The sequence below is a fragment of the Anguilla anguilla genome, chromosome 9 (assembly GCF_013347855.1).
Source record: "Anguilla anguilla isolate fAngAng1 chromosome 9, fAngAng1.pri, whole genome shotgun sequence".
Lineage (NCBI taxonomy): Eukaryota > Metazoa > Chordata > Actinopteri > Anguilliformes > Anguillidae > Anguilla > Anguilla anguilla.
Window position 1 is genome coordinate 50,900,886 of NC_049209.1, and position 25,921 is coordinate 50,926,806.

The following is a 25,921-nucleotide window of genomic DNA, read 5'->3' on the forward strand; positions in this document are numbered from 1 at the left end:
TCTCGCTGCTCGTGTTAACAAACAGAACAGGGAAGAGTTAATTTTTTTTCTGCTTGATTGTTGTCAGATATGGAATGAAGAAGAAGGAAAAAAAAAAAGAAGTTAACTAACTTCCAAAGAGTGCAGACAGTTCCCTGTGGGATTTAGCCATTCAAGACTCAACTCTTAATTATTAGTGGCATTTGCTTTCTGACACGTCCTCAGCAATTACTGGTCGCTAATTTGAATTAATTACTTGTCAAAAAGTGATAGCTGCATAGAAGACAAACAATGGCCCGTATGAGTTCTTTTAACCTTAATTTCTGAAGAGTAACAATCGCGATCGCGGGCTTGTTTCGTTGGAGAGAAAACGCGGCCATTAAACATAATTAGCCCATACATGTCAGTGTCGGATCTGCCATTCTAGAGTGTCCTAGAACTCCGCTGCTTTCAGTCACCAGCAGCGATTGTGACATCAGCATTAGAATGCTCAGCAAAGAACGTTCTAATCGCATGTCTGTGATCTCACACCTTTAAGGGTTAATGAAGTAGGTTGAATCATTAGAGAACTGAAATCATTTTAATGGTACCACTTGTATGGTTAATTTTTTGTAATTATGGTGAATAATGAAAAGCATGACAAAAACATTTTTTCTGTTATGGGGTTATTTCATTTGGAATGGAAAGGTAGATAGATTTTGAAGTGTTTTTGTTATTAATGAATGACTGACCCATTTTTCTTCTAGACTGAAATAGGATTTATTTTCTTCTGAAGGCTGTTCTCCTTGAAATACATTGATATATGCAGACTACAGTCTGCATATATCCTCTAATATTGAGGTTTAATATGAAAAAGTGAGTCTTTAGACATTTGTAGAGGACAACCAGTGTAGGTAACTTTAAGGGGATAATTACATCAAAGGCTGAATTTAAATCTGCATTAATCTTAAAATCAGCATCAATCCAGAAACACAAGATGCTACTGTGCCTGTTTTTTTATTTATTTTTTAGAAACGTTTAGCCAGTTCTGCAGACTCAAAGTCATTTTCATCATGCCCAGCGACGGGCTTCTTGATGAACATTTCATTTTGCCAGGGGCTGGTGATTGGATGACTCATGGAGCGGTCACAGCGTTAAAGAACAAAGCAATAACTGCCACCCCACACCGTGACACTCACTTCTAATTACACGTTTGTCATAATGTAAAAAAAAAAAACAGAGAGTGCAGAAATCTGCCACGCTGCTGTACGTTTCATGGACCCCTAACCAGCCCCACCCCCAAAGCAAAATGGTAGAAATGTGTTTTTTCAAAAGTCAGCAGCTCTGTGTGAGCGAGAGTCAGCCATATCTCCCATATTTGGTCCGCACGGTTGCCGGATATCGCAAGGCTAAGTACCAGTTTGCATTCGTGAGACGGAATCCAGATTTGACAAGTCTGAGCTTTAACTGGGAGATTTGTTCTGCAAGCTCGTACGCCACAGAAAGATAATTCTTAAACTCAGGGCTGAAAACATCTGATAAGGAGGATGTAAACTCTGCAGGGTTCTATCAACAAAATTAAATTTAAAAAAACATATTTATCGGGGTCCCCCAACTCTGCTGTGATCCTCCCAGTTGCTCTACGTTATGATGGATGCTTTTAAATTAGATTAGAATGCTTTGTGTACTGACATCCGAAATATATAATTCTGTAGGTGCAGTGTTTGCTGATAACTTATCTTTTCAAGAATTGGGAAGAAAGAAACTGTCTAACCATTTCCACTGTGTGTGAGTCTGTGTGTGTGTGTGTGTGTGTGTGTGTGTGTGTGTGCGTATGTGTGCATGTGTGTGTGTGTGCGTGCGTGCGTGTGTGCGTGCGTGCTTGCGTGTGTGTGTGCTAGCGTGTGTACATATGTGTATGTGTGTGGATAGGTGCTTTTGTACCTACAGTGGAAGTGGATCTGTGATGTTATAAGATGGTGTGGGAAGGTGCTCAGCCTTCATGTTACATCCTGTTCACTGGGGCCACATGCTTGTTATTGTGCCTCTTCTTTATGGAGCGAGTTCCTGGTATGTTCTGCTGTTTATCAACCTTTAGAGTTTGTGTGCACAATGACTGTGAAAGAACTGAAGGACACAATGTGGGCCAGGGACAGTGACAGATTTCAGATCCCTTATCTGTTTAGACACAGCGACAGACAGCCCATGCACACCTGAGAGCTTTCAGCAAATGTTACCCACGACTGTGCACAATCATACAAGTTCTGAAACTTTTAGACATTACAAGGAATTTAGCAGACGTTCTTATCTAGAATGACTTATGTAACTTTTTACATAGAATTTACATAGTATCCATTTATACAGCTGGATATATAATTATGCAATGCTGGTTAAGTGCCTTGCTCGAGGGTACAATGGCAGTGTCCTACCTGGGAATAGAACCTGTGACCTTTAGGTTACAAGACCAGCTCCTTACCCATTATACTACACTACTGCCCCCAGAAACTTGGTTCTGATTGCTGGTGAAAACAGATAAGCTCCTTTAAAACTGTTATGGGACTGTACTGGTGTGTAAAGGGTTAAATGTATTTTCATATTTAATATTTGTGTGACCTGGCTCTCGATGTGCTTCTCTCACCCCCCCCCCCCCAGAGTGTAGGGTGCTGAAGTCCACCCCTTATGGGAAGATCTCCATGCAAAACCGGGGGTCTCCCAAAAGTGCTGGGACGTCCCGGCTGAGCAAGTCTCCTGTGTCTGCCAGCTCAGGTAAGACCTGGATTACCCCTGCACTGTGTGTGTGTGTGTAATATGTGTGTGTGTGTGTGTGTGCCCTGGATCCAGGGTCAGCTGGGTTCCTTACATTGTGAAAGTTTTCCCTCCTTTTTAGAAGTTTATTTTCCCTGGGCAAGCTTTTTCAGGTGAAGTAGCTTCAACCGAGATGGCATAAATTACATTAAGAAATTTATAAAGTAAAAAAAAAAAATCAATAAAATCATTTTTAAAAATTGAAACAAATTGTATTAGGGAAATTATAGTATGTACATCCATAAATAAATTATACAGAACTTACATAACGTACTTAAAACCAGGAAGCATCAGAATACATTTGAGACTACCCTAGATCAGAAAATTAATCAGAAAATTTAATTAAACGTTAAAAATGAAGGTGTGCTGTTTGATATCTGCATGTTTTTGGTTCTGCTATGGATTTTTTTTTGTCCAACAAATGCAGCGGTAAATGAAGAACTGCAAAGCTCATAACCGTTTGCTTCCGTTCTTAAAAGATGTAATTAAGATTTAGATATGCTTGGAAGCTGATACTGCATCAGTGAGTATCCACAATAAAGCTGGAGAACTAGGCTGCTCCTTAAGGGACCTGGAAGTGTGTGTGTGTGTGTGTGTGTGTGTATGTGTGTGTTTGTGTTTGTGTGTGTGTGTGTATGTGTGTATGTGCGTGCATGTGTGTGTGTGTCCGTGTGTGTGCATGTGCGTGTGTGTTTGTGTTTGTGTGTGTATGCCTGTGCGTGTGGCATGTGTGTGTGTGTGTGCATACATGTGCACGTCTGTTTGTGAGTATGTATGTATGTGTGCATTCCTGGGTGTTTACTGTTAGTTGTGTCTGTCGGCGCTTATACACATTATATACTGTAGACTGGCTGGTACAAACTGCAGTCTACATCTCTACAGATTGCTATGTCCTCACATTGTACACAGGGAAAGATATTGGCTGTTCAGAATGCAAATGACCGAGCGTTAATTCATTTTTCTGTCATTGACTGTGTAAACGGACTGGATACATGATTTATGAGTTTCAGTACTAATGCAGATGGTCTGTGTGTGCACACGCACGGAAGTTTCTTTATGACTGAGGACTGGATCAGTTAGAGGCGGTGCTATCGTCTGTCCTGACGTCCTTTAAAAAACCACAAATACTCACGTAATTTCTGTTAACATACGTACCTACTGAGAACGCCTAATTATCTTTGAGTTTCCCTGAATAAATCAGTGCAGTGCTCTGACAGGTAAAGTACATTGACGGTTAATATTAGCATGGCTAACTTATTTATGAAACATGGAAAACTCTAGGAGGGCAACTGAGGACAGTAGCCTGTTAGATAGATGTTATTAAAGAGCCTTGAACCAGCCTGTTAGATACATTAAGTTATGGTTAGCTGGTTAATAGTTACGGTTAGTAGATAAGGTTAGCTGATTAGTAGTTAAGTTGAGGTTAGCTGGTTAGTAGTTGTGGTTAGTAGTGAAGTTAAGGTTAGCTGGTTAGTAGTTGTAGTTAGCAGTGAAGTTAAGGTTAGCCGGTTAGTAGTTGTGATTAGTAGTTAAGTTACGGTTCGCTGGTTCTTAGTTAATGTTAGCTGGTTAGTAGGTACAGTTAGTAGTTAAGGTTAGTAGTTAAGTTATGGTTAGCTGGTTGCTGTTATGGTTAGGTAGGGTAGAGCTGAAACGCCTGTGCTGTGCTTCTGTTGTTTTTTTCTGGTTTAGTCTGTCACGTTTTCTAGACAGCCGTGCCCCCCCCCCCATCCCAAATCAGTTAGATCATTTTTATCTGTCTCACCTCGATGTGTCAGCTGTTTGAAGCTGCACACAACTCAAGATCCGCCTCGCGAATGGGATAGAATGTGCCAGAAGGAGACGGGGAAGGAGTGGGGGGGGGGGGGGGGGGGCGAGCGAGCGAGCGAGAGAGTCATCGTCTCAGACGATTCGCCGAAATTGTTTCAGAAGAAATGACTGCTGTGTGAGAAAAGTACCTTGTGGTTGCCTTGGAGACAGAGATTGGGTGGGGGGAGGGAGGGCGGGGGGGGGATGTGCTGTTCTGTTCTGCAATGGACCAGGCAGGGAATGCCCATATATGGGTCTCACTTCCTGTCTGGGCATCTGGTAATGGGAGGCAGGTCGGAACAGTGATTCCAGGGATTCGTAGTCATTGAACGTGATTGATTTTCAGTGAGGGCTCACAGTTTAGCTGATTAGCCGCATTGATACGAGGTCTGAGGGAGTATGTGTGAGCAGCAGGAAGCTAATACACATTAGACACAGTTCTTCCAGTGTGACCTTCGGAATTAGAAGTTCTGTGGGGGAAAAAAATGACATATACTACAAAAAAAAAGGAAAATAAAACACCCGTTACATAAACTGTAGCAACCCCGTTACTTCTCTTCACCATGCATAATACTGCAGATTAATGGAAACACTATTTTTAAGATGGCCTCCTCTTTGGTTCTTATAAACCTGTGATAAAGCAGGTTTCACAGCTATGTGAAGGTGGCATGTTTTTGTGTCTGTGGGAGAGATAAACACTGGGAATGAAAGGACTACCAGCGAAGGAGAAGCCTTCTCGACGGTCTCTGGCGTTATGTAACGGGGCTCGGCGCCAGCAGAGCAGCTAGCGTTAGCGGTGGGTGGCGGGAGTGGGTTTGTAGCGCCCCACATGCCCACTCCCGCCACCCACGCCCACTCCCACCACCCACTCGCGTCTCAGCCAGCGACTCCTCTTCTCTCCTCTCCTCTCCTCTCCTCTCCTCGCCCGCGATGAAAGTGTTTTTCGGCTGGAGATTACGTTGTTGCGGGGGGGGGGGGGGGGGGGGGGAGGGGGAGCAGTGCGCCGTTACAATGGAGTGCAGGACACGGACCTCGTTAAACACCTCCCCGAATACGGTGACCCCCCCCCCTGCAGCCGCACCGGTTCGGTATACACTCTCAGGAAAAAAACAAGGGTACTAAAAAAGTGCCTAAAAAGCTACAATGCTTATCACTCGGGTGGTAGCCTGTAGGTACATAAAACTGTACCCCTTAGCCTCGGGTTTAAAAACTCATTTTTGCTTGTAAAAAGGTACTTATTAGTTCCTACTTATTATTAGTACACAGAGCATTGTCGTACCCTTCAGGGTACATTTGGGGAAATTTGTTCCTGAAAGAACAGAACTGTACCTCCGCTGCACCTTTATTTTGGAGAGCGCAGTAGCGTGCAGAACGGAGACAGAGCTCGGGACTGCTGCATTGTGGGCCTTGCAGTGTGAAGTTCAGTGGGTTTATATCGGTGCTGCCCAAACTGTGGGCGGGCGGGGGGGGGTGGGGGGGGGGGGGGGGGGGCGTGCGGGCGGGTTGTGCTGAGCGGTAAGGATGCTCATGGGATGTGCAGTAACTGGCGGTATAATCTGGCCTTGCCCGTTGACTGACATTTATGCCAGCTGAATGCAGCCTTGCTCCTGCTACTAGCATGGCGCTAATTAGGTTGTACGGGCGATTGTTTTGAAAATGTGCTTTTAAAAAATATATATATATATATATAATTAACACAAAGGCCATTGCCAGAATTCTGTGGCTTTTACACAATAAAATAACTTTTTCTTTACTTCGAGTTTATCTGGATTAATTTTTTTTTCCTGCTGTTGTTTTCTCATCCGTGCACCACTACACAGTGCCTTCACTGAGTGAGCCACCCAGCATCCCCATGATTTATGTTTCCTAAAAATGTTCATGAAAAACATACTAACATTATCTCAGTCCATTGTAAGTGTGTGCAGTAAGATTGGTATCCCTGTGAATTTGTAGCTTGGGTGTCAAAGTCCAGTCCTAAGGGGGGGGGGGGGGGAGGGGAGTGGGGTTTGCAGGTTTTTGTGGTTTCCTTAGCACCCGGTTTACCCCTTGGAACCAAAGTGTGTGGGCCCTTGAGCTAATCACTGGCATGAATGTGGTGCTTTACTGATGAAACGCAATGTAAACTAGCAGGCACTGCAGCCCCCAGGATTAGAGTTTGATCCCTGATTTTTATAGGATCAGTAAACTTGACGGATGACATGCTTGCCCTACCAGCATCCGAGGTGACTGCATGTGAATAAAGATCATGCTGGTTTCATAATCAGTGGCCTGTCGTTTAGGTTCCAGTAGTCATTCATGTTTTTTATTTCCCATGAAGCAGCAGACCTGAGGCAAAGCGCATGGTAGAACAGCAAACTAAAATGAGTCACTTTTATTTATATAAAAATCGCTCGGAATTCAGTCCAAAAGTGTGAGGTTCGGGTGACGAAACAGCCAAAGTCGGCTTTTAAAAAAAGCTTTGAAATTTTGCTTGTTTATTAGCGTTTTTTTTTCGTTTTTGTTTTGTTGTTGTTGCCCAAAACGAATTCCGCCTCGTTCTAGCGTTCCGACATCGCAGTGCGGAATCTGGGTCAGTGATGTTACACGGCTGCATGCGGCGTCTGGCGTTCTGTTCTGTTCCTCCTCTGTCTTTTGGCATTCTGCTACGCAGAGGCTGGAACCTGTTTGGGGGGGGGGGGGGGGCGGACGACAGGTAAGCAGTAGGTGTGCTCCTTCGGCGGGGGGGGGCGCGATCCAGTCTGGGCTCCTGTTGCTAGACAGAACCAGCTCCCCCCCCTCCCCCATATTTATCCTTTCCTCTCCTTTTGATTATTCGTCTTCCTAGACCAAACCCCCCCCCCCCCCCCCCCCCCCCCCCCCCCGACCGCCCACATCCCTGTCTCTTCTCCCCATGGATCTATACAGGCTCCAGACAGCATGTACAGAGCCGGTTATGTAACACCCTTACAGTTGGCCGCCATTTTGGCTCCAGTTTCCAGCAGAATGATTTCGTGGGGGGTTAACTGCACACGCAGCGCCTACACTTGAGGCGCCCGCGCACCATGTGCAATGTAACGCACAGTACCTTGCTGTGGAGGGCACGTTATTGTTATCGTTTAGGGTTTGCCAACGTGACAAAAAGAGGACAGTGAAGCTGAATCTAGTAATTAGCAGTTCAGCGTATTAAAGAACAGCCCTTATGTCTAATTACAAAATGTAGGGAATGAACTTTCTCCTACACTGGTCTCTCTTATTTCAATAATTAAATTCTAATTAGCGGTTGTATTCAGCCCCTAATGGTTCTTCACTGAGTGTGAGTGTACACACACACACACACACACACACACACACAGTAATTAGCTGTACATCTACTTTAAAACCTCCTTCTCCTTCACTCCCCCCCCTTCTCTCTCTCTCTCTCTCCCACACACACACACATAGACAGTAATAAGCAGCACATCTACTTTAAAACCTCCCTCCCTCTCTCTCTCTCTGTCTCTCTCACACACACACACACACACACACACACACATACACACACACACGTATTAAAGTGACCCACTAGTGCTTCAAGCATGTCCTGATGATCAGCAGGATTGAACGTTTTGAAAGTAACCGCACCGATGCCGGGTGTAGCATCAGGCGAAATGCGCACATTCAGGTCGGGTAACTGGAAGTTAACCAGGGGGTGGTGGGGAGGGGGGGGCGGGCGATCCAGGCAGGGTTTCAGCTCGAAAGGGGGGGGGGGGGCAGGGTGGTGGGGGGCTTACCTTTAGTTACGCTACAAATTGTTTTTTTTGTTAGGTTGGCATTACACTTATTGATTATTAACGGGGTGTGTGTTCCTTCCTGGCGCGGCTGCAGTTTTGTGTTCCGTACGGAGTTTCGCTGACGCTCTCCCCGGCCGCGCGTGGCTCTGGATCAGGGCGGAGGGATCGTAACGCAGGTGTGTGACGCTCCCTGGTGCGACTGCAGTTTTGTATTCCGTGCAGAGTTGCGCTGACGCTCTCCCCGGCCGCGCATGGCTCTGGATCAGGGCGGAGGGATCGTAACGCAGGTGTGTGACGCTCCCGGCTTGCTCTTTTCCTGTAAGGATCCTAGCGGAGCTCGGGCGCGGACAGATTCGACCCCGCCTTAATGGAGCGGGGGTGGAGACGGACGGCGTTCCGGTGCAGTGCTATCGGCGGGGGGGGGGGGGGGGGGGTGGAGACGGTCGGCGTTCCTGCGCAGTGCTATCGGTGGGTGGGCGGGTGGGGGGTGCAGGGGGGGTGACCGACCGGTTTGCGGGGGGACTTGAGGCCGCTCCTGCAGTCGGAGCTTCTGTCGTCACCTCGTGTAAACCCTGGCCGCTCCAGCTACTGTACTGACAGTAACGGCTGCGTGTCCTGGCTTCCAGAACATTCCATGTGACAGTTAGATTGGGCAGGGCCGTCCCCGTAGGGTTTCGGGGCGCGGCCGTGCGACGTGCCGATGTGGGCACTGGAAAAGGAAGTGCCTCTGGTGCTGCCAGTGAGAGAGAGTCTTAGTGATTTTGCCACCGGCCGGACAGTATCGTTTTGGCTCCAGTGACAGCTTTAGTCTTTTCGCCGCCTTGTGTGGACAGGATCATTTCAGCTCCGGTCAGAGCGAGAGTCTGCTACAGGACCCGCCTCTTCGTGGTCATTTATTTCCCAGCCGCCGTTCCTCTTTAAAAGAGGAAACTCTGAGTCTCGTTAGCGAGGGCCTGAAGCCCTGGTCCTGGAGAGCCACGGGGTCCGCTGCTCTCAATCAAAGGAAGCAGTTTATTAAAGCAGCTTACCTGACCTCTCCAAGGGCCCAAGAACGTTGCGCCCAGGCCCAGGTGCCAACATTGGACGTTCAGCCGCGCACGTTTGGGCTCCAGCAAACGTCCGTCGTTGGTCAGGAATGAAGTCCATGCCTAGTAGCGGGTTGGTGTGAGCTGGGTGTAATGTTGACTGTGGCAGTAATTATTAGGTTTGCCACCTTCAGTGCAGAAATTTTTGAGGCACATGCTTGAAAAGTTCCTGTATAAGGACAGACAACGTCAGTTGACATCATTGGCTCCTCTGACACATTGTGACACACACACACACACACACACATACAGTACACACACACACACACACACACACACACACACATACAGTACACACACACACACACACACACACACACACACAGCAGAGCAGTGTGTCCTGCGTCTCTCATCCGTTTCACACAGTTTGATTTTATTCATGATTGTATTATTCACACTTTTGTGAACTATGCAACACTTTGTCTGGAAAAATATGGAACGAATTGAGTTCCGTATTGATTCGATAAGCAGCCGCAGCATTTTGTTTTTTCAACACAGGATGATTCGGTATCGTAAGGGACAGGTGGCAGCCCTAGTAATCGCGGTCCAAGCTTTCTTCTCCTGCTGATTTACGTTTGAATTATTGCATTTGGATAATAATATATCTCTGCTTTGAGCAAACGGATCAATAAGAGAGTGAATTTCTCCCTCTGAGAAACATGGTTTTCTTCTAGACTTGGCATCAGCCATTTTGTAAGAAACTGAGCTACTCCTGCAGTATGATAGTTAGGAGCTCACACTTCCATACAACTGATTTTGCATGTGAACATCTGTCTTAATCAGTACCTGCCAACGGCTAGCTGCGCTAGCAACGTCATCGTCCAATGTCAGTGGGGGCTTAACAACTTCAGACATGTAAGTTACACGGTGCGTGTAAAAGCTGGTTGTATGACCGAATTATATTCAACCGGTCCCTGGTTTCTTGGGTCTGAACTAGAGTAGGTGCTGCTTTTAAGGTGAAAACAAAAACAGACGTTGCTCTGGGGGGAAAAAAATGTTTCATTGGATTAATCAGTTTGTTACACCTATATTTTTAGGTTTTCTCAGTTGAAAATCTGTAGGTTCATTTGAATGAACCTTAAAAAAATTCAGTTGAGAAAGTTTTTAAAAAATTTTTAAAAATATGGCCGTAACAATTCAAAGTAAGATTCGCTTTATTGAAATGAGGCGTTTTTTCCAGTGTGATGTCCTCCAGGTACAGGGTCAGGGACACACTTTGTGAGCGATGTTTCTATTGCAGGGACATATTTAACTGTATCCGTAGCTCTTAGTGTCTGAGCGCTCAATGGTAGGAACAGCTCTATTGTTGCTGTACAAGGACTCGTCTTCTGAGCACAGAATAGAGAAATAATTCAACGCACAGATCTGTGGAGGAGGAAGTTCCGTCTTTCCAGGTAAGACGGTTGAAGTACTTTTCCAATCCATCAGCGTTTTTAATGATATCGCACTCCGTCCAAAGGGCTAGGGCTCTTAGAAGCATCTACTAACAGTGTGGATATTTCTCTCTTTGTGTTCCAAGATTATCGGCGAGAAATGAAGACTGGTTCTCTGTGCATTCTGGGTTACTACAGGACAATTCGTGGACGGGTGCATGAATTAATTTTTTTTTAAGTAAGCTCTCTGCAACATGGTTTGCCTTTATGCCAAGTAGCAACATAGATCAGTTTTTGTTTATTTCGCAGACTGTGAGAAATAAACTGTAAAATCAAGTAATTTACACAGCTGTGTGATACAGTAGTTTGCAGCAAGAGAAGCTTTTTTTTCCCTTACCTTAAACTTTTATGTAATTGTCTCTTTTTCTTCTTTTTTTTTAAACCTACGACTCCATAAATATTTCAGAGCTCCTCTGTCTCCTTCTACCACCATTTTGGCTCTAAGTGGTGTTTACTGCCACAGAATAAATCCCATTTGTGATGCATTAGGCGCCGTCTCCGTCTACCACCATTTTGGCTCTAAGTGGTGTTTACTGCCACGGAATAAATCCTATTTGCCATGCATCGGGAGTTTGGCCTTCTGACCGTTCCCCTGGCCTCCTCGTGTTGTGTCTGCCAGTTACGAGCGGACGATCTGAAAATAGAAATCCCATTAAGCGGCGTTTGCTTGGCGGGCGGACTACACAAGCGCCGATGCCTTGTCCCTGGGTCCTTACGCGCGTGCAAGGCGGAAGTAATTAACGCGTTGTTTGGGTTTGTGAGTTCTGAGCGTTAAATGAGGACAGACCGGGACGGGGACGGTATGGCACCCTGGGTGGGGCGGGGCCGTTCCTGGGCCTCTCCTCTCCCCTTGGGAGGGGGGTGGCAGCTGTAGAGAGGTGCAGGGGTGCACCTGGGTCCCTGTGAATCCTCTCGGCACAGCTGAGGCTGTTATGTAAACCTAGCTGCTCAGCTACGCTAGCACCAGCCAAACCGTTACACTTTAGTCCTGCTACACGGCTATTGCCCTCTGCTATACTGATATATTAAACTACATACAGAGTGATCCTGCACTGATATTTTAAACTATATAGAGTGATCCTATAATGATAAATTGAACTACATGCAAAGTAATCCTACACTGATGTATTAACTACGTACAGAGTAATCCTACACTGAAATATTAGACAACATACAGAAATAATACTATTACTCCTATTACAATGATATATTACAGGCAGAGTAAGCTTAAAATCTATACATTAATCTCATACAGAGTAACCTTAATATTCATGAAAGACCAGTACATTAAACCACACACATAATAAACTTAATTCCTTTACTGCTCTCCCGCTTTGATCCAAGGTGGTTCATAAAGACCGACTCGATTAAACCACAGACAGAGGGTGGTCACAGACAACACATTCTTATACCCCCACTTCCCCGATACATCAAACTGGCGCAGTAACTTTAATGTCTCTGGCTCTCCGCTACATTAAGCAGCCATATTGTTTATGTAGCGTCAGGCGGGAGACGACGTCGTCATCTTACGGCGCTGTTGCCCTGCCGCAGTACATTAGCGGAGCTTAATTTGTATTGAGCCAGTAGATTAAGCTGGCAGAGATCTGTGGATGTCCCCTAAGATCCCCCAGTGGTGCCGGGTTTGAGTGGGGAAGCTGCCACACCACCCTGTACCTGTTCCCCCCTCTCTCAAAGGGCAGGAGCTAAGCAGCTGTGGGCTTGGTTAGTGCTTGTATGGGAGCCTCTCGGTTTTCATAGGAGCAGGGGTATTAACCCTGGCGTCCTGGCAAAATTCCCATAAAACAGCCCAGGTCTGAATCAGCGCACTTGCCTACTGTTGAGTATGCCTGTTGAGTACACTGGATGAGAAAGTTGTTGCGTAGGTGACATTTTTCTCTAAATGTAGTGTGCGTAAAATCCCGGGATGACGTACTAATTTTTCGAGGGGTTTTGCTGAGTGTATTCTGGAGCTTTTTTTAGGAAGTAAGCAGCCCATAAATACAGTATGACGTGAAGCTTCGCTTTAAAAACTAGGTGCAGCTTCACTGGCGTTTTTTACATGAGCATGGCTGTGCAAGGGCAGAACGTCCTACAACAATTCCACGTTATAGTTGGAAAATAGTATAGAGCATATTTTCAGCATACTGCCTATCGCATACTAAAAAATGTGCACTAAACAGTACGCAATATGCCTAGTAGACAGCACATACTTTGAGGACACATTAGTCTGGAGGCTGATTTGGACACAGCCTGGGCCTTCACATCTGGACACTGAACCGCCTCCTTACATCTGATTGGCTGCACAGTCCCTCGCTCTCCACGCCCACTTTTACTTGCCCATGTGACCACAGCAAAAAAAAAAGGAAGTGAGTTCTCAGTTGACCTTGCCGGGTTAAATAAGGATCGAATAAAGTTTTTTTTTCGTTTTTTTGAAAAACCACTCCGAATGCATCATACAAGCCGAGAGAGAGACTGAGTTCCTGCCCCCCCCTCCCCCCTCCCCCGGTGAAGCCCCAGGCCTCCCGCGCCACACCCCGTGCGCTGTTTAATTAATGAGCGGGGTCAGCGGGTGCACTTTCGAGCGATCGATACCGCGTTCGTCGCCGGCCTTTACCGCCCGGCCTGCGTCTGATTAAAAAATACGGCTCCAGCGACTTCCGAAATGTCAGGTAACGGGCGCCATCCGTCTTTTCGACCCCGGTGAGCAACGCCTTCGCTTTGGGGTCCTGTTGGCCAACTCAACCGAATTAATTATTTTTAAAAAAAAGAAAAAAAAAACGTGCCTGTTTTCAGATTTCTGATCAAAAACGAGTTTTTCTCCAAAGGAGCTGTCTCTCAATAGCCATGTGTGTGTGTGTGTGTATGCGTGCATGTGTGTGTGTGCATGTATGTGCGTGTGTGTGTGTGTGCGTATGTGTGTAACCCCCCCATTCATTCCACAGTGTCACAGGTGGTGTAAATATCCATCATTCATGTCAGAGTGACACATGCATTTATCATGGGTTGTGCACTCATGCACATACATGTGATTTCTTACAATGTGTCCAAGACACATACAGCAAGGAGGTATATCAGTACTACTATATAATAATAATAATAATAATAATAATAATAATAATAATAATATGTTTGTACAATGCCTTATTTTTGGATTATAATAATCACAGTTGAAATAAGTGAAATAAAATGGGCAATTCTTTTAAAAAATTATAAAACAGCAAAACAGTAAAACTCTAAAATATTATGATCCAAAGCCAGCCTAAAAAGTGAGCTTTCCGCTTCCTTTTAAGATTTTCAGTCGTTGGCCCCTCTGTAATATGTAATGGCAATATGGTTTGGCAGTATGCACACAAAAAGCTGCCCCCCCCCCCCCCTGCTGCTGACCCGTGGACCACAGTTCAGGCTGGAACTGATGGACCCAGACTGCGCTGTGGCCGGGGCCCGTGCGATATATTAAATACGGGTTGGTGCTGAGCTCATCCGTGCTTTAAAACCAATAAAAAAAAGATCTTAAAATCAATTCCGAAACACGCACAGGGAGTCAATGGGAGTATTGGAGGTGTATGAGCTTGATTTGAAGTTCCAGCCAGTGTTCTGGCAGCTGGATTTTGAACCGGCTGAAGCCGGTATGCATGTTTGTGTGTGTGTGGTGTTTTCTTGTGGTGAAACAGCTTCAGCTGCCTACACATAGATGTGACATTGATGACACCACACACACACACACACACACACAGCCTGTCAGCCATGTTCCAGCTCGTAAGGCATCCAAATGGCAACATTGGAAAGGAAAAAAAAGACTGCAAAAAAAAGATAATATATTCATGAAGATACATATCAAATGTACTTTAACTGCCGTTAATTTGATGATAAAAATATGACAACGTCATGACCTGTCATATGTACTGTGCAAATGACACCATCTACATTTTCTTTAACGGCTTATGTTTTATTTTTCACTTCCATGAAATTTTCCATCCTGCAGGCCCCCTGATACCGTTTTCGTGCTCTGGCTTTGCTGTTGCCGATGGGCATAAATTATTGCCAGCAGAAATGCAATTTGAGTTGCATAACCCGAATTTGTATTGCAATAATTTGAATTTGTAATGCTTAAACTGAATCGTTGTATTTCTTTAAAAAATTGAATTTGAATTTTAATACTATACAGCGGGCTGATGAATCATTCCACCTCAAGGCCGTTAATCGATCTTCCCACAATCTTGCAGAATCGTTTGCATAGCCGACTAAAACCTGCTCATTTTAGCCTTATCTGAATCCCAAGCAGCGGACATAATCTGGTATGACGATAAATATGTAAATGCGCTAGCCTATACATTACGTTCAACGTGAGGCACCTCATTACGTTTGAATCATTAGGCTAATCAAGCCCCACGCGTTAATGACTCCTATGCGCGCGTCGGCTACACAAAGGAACCCGGTACAAAGTGATCGGACCTAGGCTCTTGGAAGTCATTTAAGACGGTTATTTGAAGCGGCTGCCGGCGTCGGGGTGGTTCATCCGCATCGATTGCCTTGATTGAGAAATATTTTATGGCGAACGTTTAAATTTAAATCCATATTAAACGTGTCCCCAGCCTCTCATCTAGACCGCTGGTCTTGGATGCCCCTCTTTTTAATTACGCCTCCGCCTGTCCTAGAGAAAAGGGGTTGTCGACGGTGTTTTTGTCCGCTCATAAATTAGGAAGTTTGGGTGTTGGGGGGTTACGCAGCCCGTTAATCCCTCCTAGCCCCTCTTGCGTGTAATCGACACATTTGATGTTGCCCGAAAGCTCGCTTCCGCACCTCCCCGCTGCCTCTCGGTTGGCGTCAGACATACGCATAACGTCAGCCTGCCTATGATCACTCACTACTTACTACATACCGGCCGGCCCCCTCTTCGCTCGCTCATTCATCGCTTTGGTTCAGGAACTACGGGGCGCGCTCAGGCGAAAGCGGCTCGCGCTCTCTCCATCTCTCCTCTAATACCACTGTGTCTCCAGCATGCTGCCTTGCACGGAAGGTAGGGAATGTTTCTTTTTTTCTCTCCTGATACCGCGGACGGTACATTCCGTGCCTTTTTTATTAATTCGTTTGTCCTGGTTTAAAATTTGATTTTAGCGAAAGATTACGTGAGAAGATTTTTTTTTTTTTTTTTAAAAGACATCGACTCCAACGGCTCGTCTCGTTGTTGGAGAGGGACACTACGGTAGAGCGCATTCCTGCGGTCGGTGCGTCGGGTTCGGCGCGAGAGCAGTTTTCCGTTCCCTGGGACGGATACGAGATGTACATTTCCTCCCTTGTATTTTGGTTGCGATATGTTCGTTGACCTGTTTTGGGGAATAACTTCGGGTTTTATACGGACGAGCATCTGTGATGTGTCTATGTAGATCTCAGTTCTGCTTGGCGGACCGAGCGTAGCTTCACGGGGAACAGAACCGGTTTTTGGGTCCGGTAGAGAGGTGGCTATTGCATCCTTGGTCGGTGCGCTATTCTCAGTCGTTCCGGATCCCTCATAAATCGGACTGGTTTTGATTTTTTCTCTCCATCTTTTTGTGTGTCTTCCGAATGCGTTGAGATGTTCAGTCTTGATTTATTGTATGCGTAAAACTGTCCCTCCGTTCGCGTTCCCGATTGAAATCGCTGGTAGAGGAGTATATTGTCCCCTGGTGAGATTGCACTGTCAGAGAGACAAAGATGTAGTGCTATCTTAACATTGCTGGGTTTTAAATAAATAAATAAATAATATGTGTATATTTTGGATGGTTTTGAGTCATGTTAAGTGGTTTGCATGTTCAGTCACGTCATTCCCACGCATCCAGTTTTAACAGAGCGCTGGTGTGTTTGATGTTATTACATTTTCTGGACGGCAGGTAGTGGTTTATGTAATGCTGGGTTGCAGTGTGGTGGGGGTGTGCAGTAGAGTGTATAGTCTGATGTTGGGGAAGCAGCTTTGATTGTGTGTGTGTGTGTGTGTTGGGGGGGGGGGGGGGGGCTACATGATCTGACTGGAGGCAGGTCAATGACGGTGTAAGGAATGTATGAACTTTTTATTTTGGGGTAGTGGAGGTTGCAGGGGGTTAGTTTGGTGTGGGTGGTTGTTTGTATGTACAGTGTAGAGTCTGTGTGAGGGCATAGTGAAGCAGGGCTCTCTTGGTTTTGGGGGGGGGGGGGCAGTTGGTGGCGGGTGGGGGTTGGTGAAGATGCTGCCTTATTTGTTATTTATCTTATATTTGGAGTCTTTGTGTGATGGTCTCTAAGTATGGGATTGTGAAACCATTGTTTATTTAAGAGTGTGTGCGTACATGTGTGTGTGTGCACGTGCATGTGTGCGTGTGTGTGTGCGCGTGTGTGTGTGTGTGCGTGCGTGTGTGCACACGTATATGTGCGTGTGTGCACGCGTATATATGCGTGTGTGTGCATGTGTTTGCGCGTGTGTGTGTGCACGCATGTGCGTGTGGGTGTGCGTGTGCGTGTGTGTGTGTGTGCATGTGTGTGTGGGGAGTCAGTGTCAGGGCATCACATGATGGGAAGGAGGTTGGCGTGCTGTTCAGACATTCTACAACACCCCAGTGTTCCTGGTATTCTGGTGTGAGTGCTCATTCACGCTCTCTTTCATTCATCTTTCTCTCTCTCTCTCCCTCCCTCTTGCTCGCCTGTCTCTCTCCCTTTCTCCCCCCTCTCATTCTCGCTTTCCTCCTCCCTCTTTCGCTCTCTCCCTTTCTCTCACCCCTCCCTCCCTCTCTCTCATTCTCTCTCACTCCCCCGTCTCTCATTTTCTCTCTCATCCCCCCACCTCTCTGCCTCTCTCTCTCCCTCTCTCTCTCTCTCTCTGTCCCTCTCTCCCCCCCTCCCTCTCTCTCTCTGCCTCTCTCTCACCCTCTCTCTCTGTCTCTGTCCCTCTCTCCCCCCTCTCCCTCTCTCTCTCTCTGCCTCTCTCTCACCCTCTCTCTCTGTCTTTGTCCCTCTCTCCCCCCTCTCCCTCTCTCTCTCTCTCCCTCTCTCTCTGTCTCTGTCCCTCTCTCCCCCCTCTCCCTCTCTCTCTCTCTGCCTCTCTCTCACCCTCTCCCCCCCTCCCTCTCTCGCTGTTTTTTGTGGTTGTAGTGAACGGGGCTCCAGGCAGTCAGCTCTCCACGCCTTGCTCTGGGAAGTCTCCCTGTCCCTCCCCCAGCAGCCCCAGTAGCCTCACAAGATGCAAGGTAAGAGACCCCCCTCCCATCATTCCCACCCCCCCACACACACACACTCAAACACACACCTTCTCACCTGTCCGCACTCACCCATTACTCATCTCCTTCCGTTTATTTCCCGAATATCATTTTCATTGATCACGCATCAGTACCATTCAAAACATCATCACCATCACCATAGATGTGTTTCTTTAACTCTAGATTGGGACCCAAAATGGGTCACTGGGACTGTATGAGGTGGGTTCCGAAACCAGTCTGTAGTCCACTAGGCTACGCTGGCATGTGCATTTGACGGGGTCGCTGAAAGGCGCTATATTTCGAATTTGGGCCTCGGCATTAGAAAGCATTTCTAACTTAGGTCTCGATGTTAAGGAGTTTAAGAACCAGTGCTGTGGACAGTCCGAGGCGCTGTGAAGTTTCTCACGGATTCTCCTAACCCAGATACCTACGCTGAGGGGAGGAGGAGGAGGAGGAGGAGGAGGAGGAGGGGGGGGGTGGGAGGAGGAGGAGGAGGAGGAGGAGGAGGGGCGGGGGTGGGAGGCTGAAGTCTGGGGTGACTCGATGGCAGCGGTAAAGTAGGCCTCTCAGAGTAGGCCAGCCGGAGTGTGAGCATGCTCAGTCCGGCCCCGAGGCTCTGCGTGTAGATAGCGAGCATATGGATTCCCGGATAGCCACGGGACATGGCGGATTCGGCACGGCGAAGGCGGGAATGTTCCGTCGGCCTCTCCGAGCCGAGCCAGCGCAGATATGTGGTGAAAGTGTCGCCTTTCCTGCATTTCTGTAGGTGCCGATCTGATAGTACTCTGCCGATGGTGTGGAATAACATCCGGTGATTAATATTCATGCGGATGCAATGTGTAACTGGTCTGTGAGCTGCAGCTGGTGCAGTAGTACTTTACTCAGGCTGGCACTTATTATGTGCCACACACACACACACACACACACACATTCTCACACACACACACGATCCCCTCTGTCGTGTCCCCCGGATGACTGTTAACAGACTGCCTTCTGTCTTCCCAGGAGAAGCACAGAGTTGTCCTGTGAACCCGCAGCCTAGAACGCCGAGCGCTGGAATCTAGAATGTCGGAAGACCCCGTGAGAGAGAGAGCTATCCCACAATCCCCACGATCCTTAGTGTTCTAGCCAGATGTGAACGCTGACTCTGTGGTGCCGGTGTGCGGAGCTCTGCCCAGACTCCCTTCTATGGTGTGTTAAAGATCTGGTGGGAGGCCGACTGTCCTGGCAGCAGTGCGCTGTCTGGGTGGTTTGTGGTCAGGTATAGGATGCAATGCAGAGAACGTAGTTCAGGAGAAATGTTTTAAGATGGGGTGAAAGAAATACAAAATAACAAAAAACTGCCGGACGTCTCTTTAAGACGAGCATGCAACTCAACAGCCACAGAACTGAAGTGGGGTTTCAGCACAGGTGAATTAAGTGAGCAGGGGCATGCGTCATCAGATCAGGGGTGGGGGGGGGGGGGCTGGTTGGGGGGGGGCGGGCGGGGTGGCCGTATCCCCTCTGCGCTGAAGCTAACGACGACGAGGGCTTTTAATTCAACCCGAATTATCGCCTCCCGGAGTGACATTTTTAATTTCAGCGCTGAGCCGGACCGCCCGGTCTCCTTGCTGTTTTTAAATTGTCCCGTCCCTCAGTCGCCGTTCGCCCGAAATAACCTCGGGGGCTGGATAACGAGGAGCCGGCGGTCAGACGGGGTCGGGTGGATTTAAAACGGTGTGGCCAAGCGGGAGGTCATCAGTGGACGGGACGACGGGGGGGGGTAGTTTGAACGTGAGCCTGGGTCTGGGGCCTGCCCCCCCCCTCCCTGGGCTCTTTGCGATTTAGCCGTTTGGGCGACGCTCTTGGCCAAGGCGAGGCACGCTAGTGCGTTTCACACGGCGAGATCTAGCGATGCGCCTGCAGCACTGTCGTACTGCTCCACAGTCTAGCTGTGTGCCTCAGGGCAAACGGGATGAAGCAAGCGGAGGCTTGGTTTTTATGATTTATTTTTTATTAAATAGAGACCTCGGTAGTCTTAAAAGGTGAGTTTTTTTTTAGACGATTGCGACCTCCCTGACGCGTTGGGGAAGGTCGATCCACAGTCGGAGGAAGGTTGGAGAAAGTAGGGAAGGTCGGCCGTGCCCCCTCGATGAGTTTCCTCGTCGCTCGATTGATTTTTCCGGAACGTGAATCAGACTGGGTGATTCAGCTTCTTGCGGCTGAGGGGACAGAGCGTTCGGCGTTGAGCACACGGAGTCGGGAATCTTCCAGGCCCCTGCAATCTGTGCTGTCTGCGAGGGCTTGTTTTTCCACGTATGCTCTGAGACACTTTTTTTGCGGAATTTCCCCCCCTTCTTTGTCAGTCAGAATATAGGACACAGGGGCACCGTGAAAGAGCCAAAATGGCGTCCGCCTGCCATCTGCCAGATTACTGGGTCATATTCTTTCTAAAATAAAAAATCCTCTCACACAAACCCTTTTCTGTTTCCATCTCTTCACTCTCTGTCTCTCTCCCCCTCTTATATCATGCTCTCTCTCTCTCTCTCTCTCTCTATGTACCTTTCAATCTCTCTCTCCTGCCATTCTATTCTAGAATGTTCTAAGTGGAGTAATCCTCATACTACACATCCCAGTCATTCTAGCAAGTTACCTAGCAACCAGCCGTGATCCCTGGCCCTGGTGCTGAGGCTGAGGGAAGCACGCTGTCTGTCTCCGCTCTGCTTCCTGCCAGAGCCCAGCCGTGCACGCCACTCTACTTCCTGCCAGAGCCCAGCCGTGCACGCCGCTCTACTTCCTGCCAGAGCCCAGCCATGCACGCCGCTCTACTTCCTGCCAGAGCCCAGCCGTGCACGCCGCTCTACTTCCTGCCAGAGCCCAGCCGTGCACGCCGCTCTACTTCCTGTCAGAGTCGCATCACTCGAGGCGCTCTTCTTCCTGTCCGAGCCGAATCACGACAGGCACTGCGTTACCCGTTCCTTTGCGTGTCCGTGCTCTCTCCCCTCCGGCACCTCCACCTCTGCGCAGCTGCGCAGCACGGAAACCAGGCCACAAGCTGCTCTTTCCCAAATGACCTGCTGTTATCACACCATCTCTTCTCCGTGGTTACCTGCTATATCACACCATCTCTTCTCCATGGTTACCTGCTGTGTCACACCATCTCTTCTCCATGGTTACCTGCTGTGTCACACCATCTCTTCTCCATGGTTACCTGCTGTGTCACACCATCTCTTCTCCATGGTTACCTGCTGTTATCACACCACCTCTTCTCCATGGTTACCTATATCACACCACCTCTTCTCCATGGTTACCTATATCACACCATCTCTTCTCCATGGTTACCTATATCTCAGCGTGGGCCAATCAGAACCGCCGGTCGCAGCTCGGGGGTTTGTTTTTGTCTCGTGCGCCAGAGCGAGTAGCCCCGCCCCCCGCCCCACCGCCCCCCCCTCGGAAGCCCGGGTTCGACAGCAGCGCCGCACGTGCCATTCAGCCTTCTCCACGGTGGCTTTGCGCAGATCTGAACTCCAGCTGCGCCTGCTCCGTTATTTATTCACCCCCCCCCCCCACCCTCTCTTTGATCTCCCACAATGCAATGCACGTCGAGTAGAGAGCAGCAGAAGATTTCCCTGAGGGTGTTCGGGAGAGAAGCCACATTTTCGCGATCCACGCTAACTTGATTCTTTTTTTGGGGGAGGGGATTGGGGGGGGGGGGGGGGGTTCGGTTTCAGCTGTGAAGTGTGCGTGTTAATCAGGGGTGCCAGCAGAGGTGGGGGGGTCATTTCCATTTTAGTTCAGTCAATTCAGGAAATTAATCGAAAATTCAGTTACTTTCATTGAAAAAATAAATCCTCACAGAACACTATTTTTTCCCCCCAATCCACACGCTGAATTTCACTGAAGTGCCTGATCTGATTGAGGTTAAATGGAACTGACCCCCCTGGGCTGGGGTTTTAGCCACAGTGATATTTCCTCCGCACACGGACTCTCATCTGCACCGTCTCCTGTTTAAGATCCGTGCTGGCTTCCTATTGGCTGTGCCCGTCAGAGCCATATCTGAGCTGAGCTGAGTAGCCAATCAGAGCCCATTCCTTTAATCTCTGCATGAAGATTGAGCTGCAGTCGAAAAGCGCTTAGTTAGGGATGGCTTTCTGGAACTGCTGAAGACAATTGTTCTTGTACTGTGACCTCGATTTCCCCTTGGTCGACTCAGATGAATTATTGGCATATAAGTGCGGTGGCTGTGTGGAATTGTGTGTCCTGGTCTGACCTGGATTAAAAATGTACTTCCACTACTCTTTGATGGCAATACATTTTTAACTCCAGTCCTAAGGATCCGTGAGAATTTTTCCGTCGAGCGTTTTAGAAGCCAGAATTGCGCGTTCCAGTTGCAGCCGCGCGAAAGAGAAGGACTAATCCGTGCGTGTGGGCTCAAGACCAGCCTTACTCTTCTTCTCGCTCCCTCTCATAGAAGGGTGTGCAGATTTGATATCTGTGCCGTTAATGTAAAAATTATGCAAATACGCCCTTTATAGACCGGCGAAGGCTAAATTCAAATGCGGAGGATAAACAGGATGGCTGTGTATGATCCTCCGGTAATGTTTAAACATAGATTATGTATTGCAGGCATTTTGCAGATGCTCTTATCCAGAGCGACTTGCACAACATTTTTTACATAACATTTACGTTGCCTCCATTTATACAGCTGGATATATACTGAAGGTTAAGTACCTTTGCTCAGGGATACAACGGCAGTGTCCTTACCCGGGAATTGAACCTGCGACCTTTAGGTTAAAAGACCAGCTCCTTACCCATTACACTACACTGCCGCCCTGCATGGCGAGAGCGTGATGAAGCCAGTGTGTCTTCCAGTCCCGTTCAGACATGGTGAATGTGCTGGAAACCCAGAGCGCCTGTGTGTAGATGTGCGATACAGGCTGTCTCTGTCTCTCCTCTGTGCTGGGGCGGTTGTGTGTAGATGTGCGATACAGGCTGTCTCTGTCTCTCCTCTGTGCTGGGGCGGTTGTGTGTAGATGTGCGATACAGGCTGTCTCAGTCTCCTCTGTGCTGGGGCAGTTGTGTGTAGATGTGCGATACAGGCTGTCTCAGTCTCCTCTGTGCTGGGGCAGTTGTGTGTAGATGTGGGATACAGGCTGTCTCAGTCTCCTCTGTGCTGGGGCAGTTGTGTGTAGATGTGCGGTGCAGGCTGTCTCAGTCCCTCCTCTGTGCTGGGGCAGTGCCAGTGGCCTGTAGATGGGTTTGGCTACGCGCTTCGCCTGGGCTTTTATCCCACGCTGTCTCCCAGAAACAGAAAAACTGGATCTCAGCAATAATCATGCAGCATTTGAGAGACGATGTTCCCTAAGGACACAAACAGGCACGCACAAATGCACACTCACACACACACACACACACACTTACACACATACAGGCACACATGCGCCCTTGCCCATGCAGACAGACACACACACTCACGCACATGCAGACACACACACACACACACACACACGGACACACACACTCACGCACATGCAGACACACACACACACGAACACACACACTCACGCACATGCAGACACACGTACACACATACCCACACACACACATACATGCACACACACACACACACATTCTCATGCGCAAAGGGCTTTCCAGACAGCTGGATAATCTCATCTCATAATTTCAGTGTCAGACACCTTTTCATTACTTGTGCTGATCCTTTGCCCTCTTCACGCTGTGCAGTGTTGAGTTGCATGCTCCTCCTGTTCTGTTCATGGCATCTGTGTGTGTGTGTGCGTTTGTATGTGCGAGTGTGCGTGTGCGAGCGTGCATGCATGTATGAGCGTGCGTGCGTGTGTGTGAGTGTGTGTACGAGCTTGCATGTGTGCGCACATGCGTGCATGTGTGCGGTTGTGCATGTATGATGGTGAAGAGGATGCACACTCGTTCATCGCTCCGTGGTCATTATGAAAGCAGCACGCTGCACATTACTGAAGCGCCCTGAGGATTTCCCAGCATGCCTCAGAGCTCTCCCGCGGCCCAAGCTCATTCTCTCCCCGCCTTTATCAGAGAGAAAATGCAAAGAGTTCAGCGGGATATCCGCGTATCTCCTGCAGTCCTCCCCATTCAATTTCACCTATCCCACAATGCCGCAGTGTGCTGCTTCCTGTGACTGCTTCTTTTGATTCTATGGTGGTGGGTTTCTTTTTTTGTTTGTTTTGTTTCTCATTGTCATCGCTGTCTGTGCTGATATCTGTAAGTTTTCTCTTAATTTATTTACATTTTTCATGTTCATGCTTGTTCTTTTTTATGATTTATTTTCTTGTTTTTGTAACGTGTGACCCCTTGTTTTAATGTGGAGATGAAGAGTGTTTCAGTATGGCATTCACACACACATTCTCATGCGCCTGTTTGACTCATCCTGACCGTGCTGAGAGTCTTGAGCGTTTTGAGACCAACCCCCCCCCCCCCCCCGAACGGCGTCATGAATTCCTCTGATCTCCTCGAGCTGGTGATTTTCGAGCGCGTGACTTCGCAAAGCGATCAGGAAGTCAGTCTGTCCCGGCGGGGGGGTGGGCTTGCAGGACTGACCGGTTGCCGCAGAAACGTCGGGAGGAAGTAGCTAAGCTCGGCCTTGGGCAGGTGGATCTTGACGTGTTTTTGGCTGTCTTTAAAATGCGCCGTTTTCCCGCGGTGTTGAGAGTTAAGGAACGGCGCCATGTACAAAGCTCTCTGTTTATGCCCCCGGCGTTCCAGACCTGACGAACACCACACCGCAGTGCCCCGCGGACACATTTCTTATTCATTAATTCTTTTAATTAACCCAGCTATAGGAGCAGCGCTGAAACGAGCTGACACACTTTTCATTTTCGTTGGGTTGATTTAAATAAGACTGTGGAGCCAGACCAGCTGCAGCTCTACAGTGGGAAAGGGGTATTATGAGCCAGCCTGGCTCCAGCTCTACAGAGATAGAGGCCCTTTTTCGATCCCCAGCTAGTCACGTTTCCAGAGTGTTAGATTTATTTGGGAACTTGAGTTTTGCAGTGTCTTTTCTCCTCTGAAGAGGGCCGGTGTGGGTGCGAGGTTTTTGTTGTAGCCCACCAGTACCACACTTGATTAAAGTGATTAGCTAATTATGGTGTTTAAGAGCTTGAGAACCAGAATCTAGTGTCTCGGTGCTGGGCTGTAATAAAAACCTGCACCGGCCTTTTTTTGGGGAAGATTGGGCACCCCTGATCTAGCCCTACAGGTGCCAGAGGGCTACCACTTAATCTCCTGTGATGCAGAGACGGGAGAGAATATAAATAAACAAAAAACAGGAACACCCCCCCCCCCTCTGGGACAGAAGGTCTGTATTGGGGTGGATATTAATGGGGGTGTCCGTTGGGCGTTGTGAACCTGCCTTGCGTCCGGCGGTGTTTGTTTTACACGACGCCAGGCCAGCGATGGGGTTTCTGTCTGCCTGCCGCCCCGGTCAAAACGGCCCGGCCGGGGACGGGCGAACTCAGCCGTCCGGGACGCGGGTTCATCTCGAAGCGCCGGCTTCTACCCACAATGCACCGGGGCCGACCCGAACGCGCGGTCGTTAATTTCCTGAGCCGGAAAGCCTGGCTTTCGGACGTGCGAGGGGTGTCTGGGGCGTAGCGCAATAACTCCTCCCCCCGGTTATGAGGTTCTCTTCATGAACAGGCGGGGTTTTTCATCGCCACGGTTTCGGCGATCAATCCGCTGATCGATCAGATTAGCGCCGCGGGTTCGCGGTTAGCCTACGTCCCTAGGAGAGAGGCGAGCTAGGACACGGGGTAGCGCTAGTGTACATTTTCAATTTTGACGACAAAAAAAAGAGAAGGAAAGATAGATTACAGCCCGAGATGAAAGAATGGGAAAACGTCAGTGTGATG

The 25,921-nt window shown here is 48.2% G+C and overlaps 1 protein-coding gene across 3 annotated transcripts in view; it reads left to right on the forward strand.

Annotated features, from left to right (window-relative positions):
* The window catches only part of dclk1a (doublecortin-like kinase 1a), an 84,944-nt gene that overhangs the window by 30,918 nt on the left and 28,105 nt on the right, over positions 1–25,921 (forward strand). For all 3 annotated transcript variants that reach the window (XM_035433732.1, XM_035433733.1, XM_035433734.1), the window contains exons 5-6: positions 2,611–2,724; positions 17,938–18,032. In XM_035433732.1, the coding sequence (XP_035289623.1) occupies positions 2,611–2,724; positions 17,938–18,032 (209 nt within the window). The remainder of the gene's footprint in view (positions 1–2,610; positions 2,725–17,937; positions 18,033–25,921) is intronic.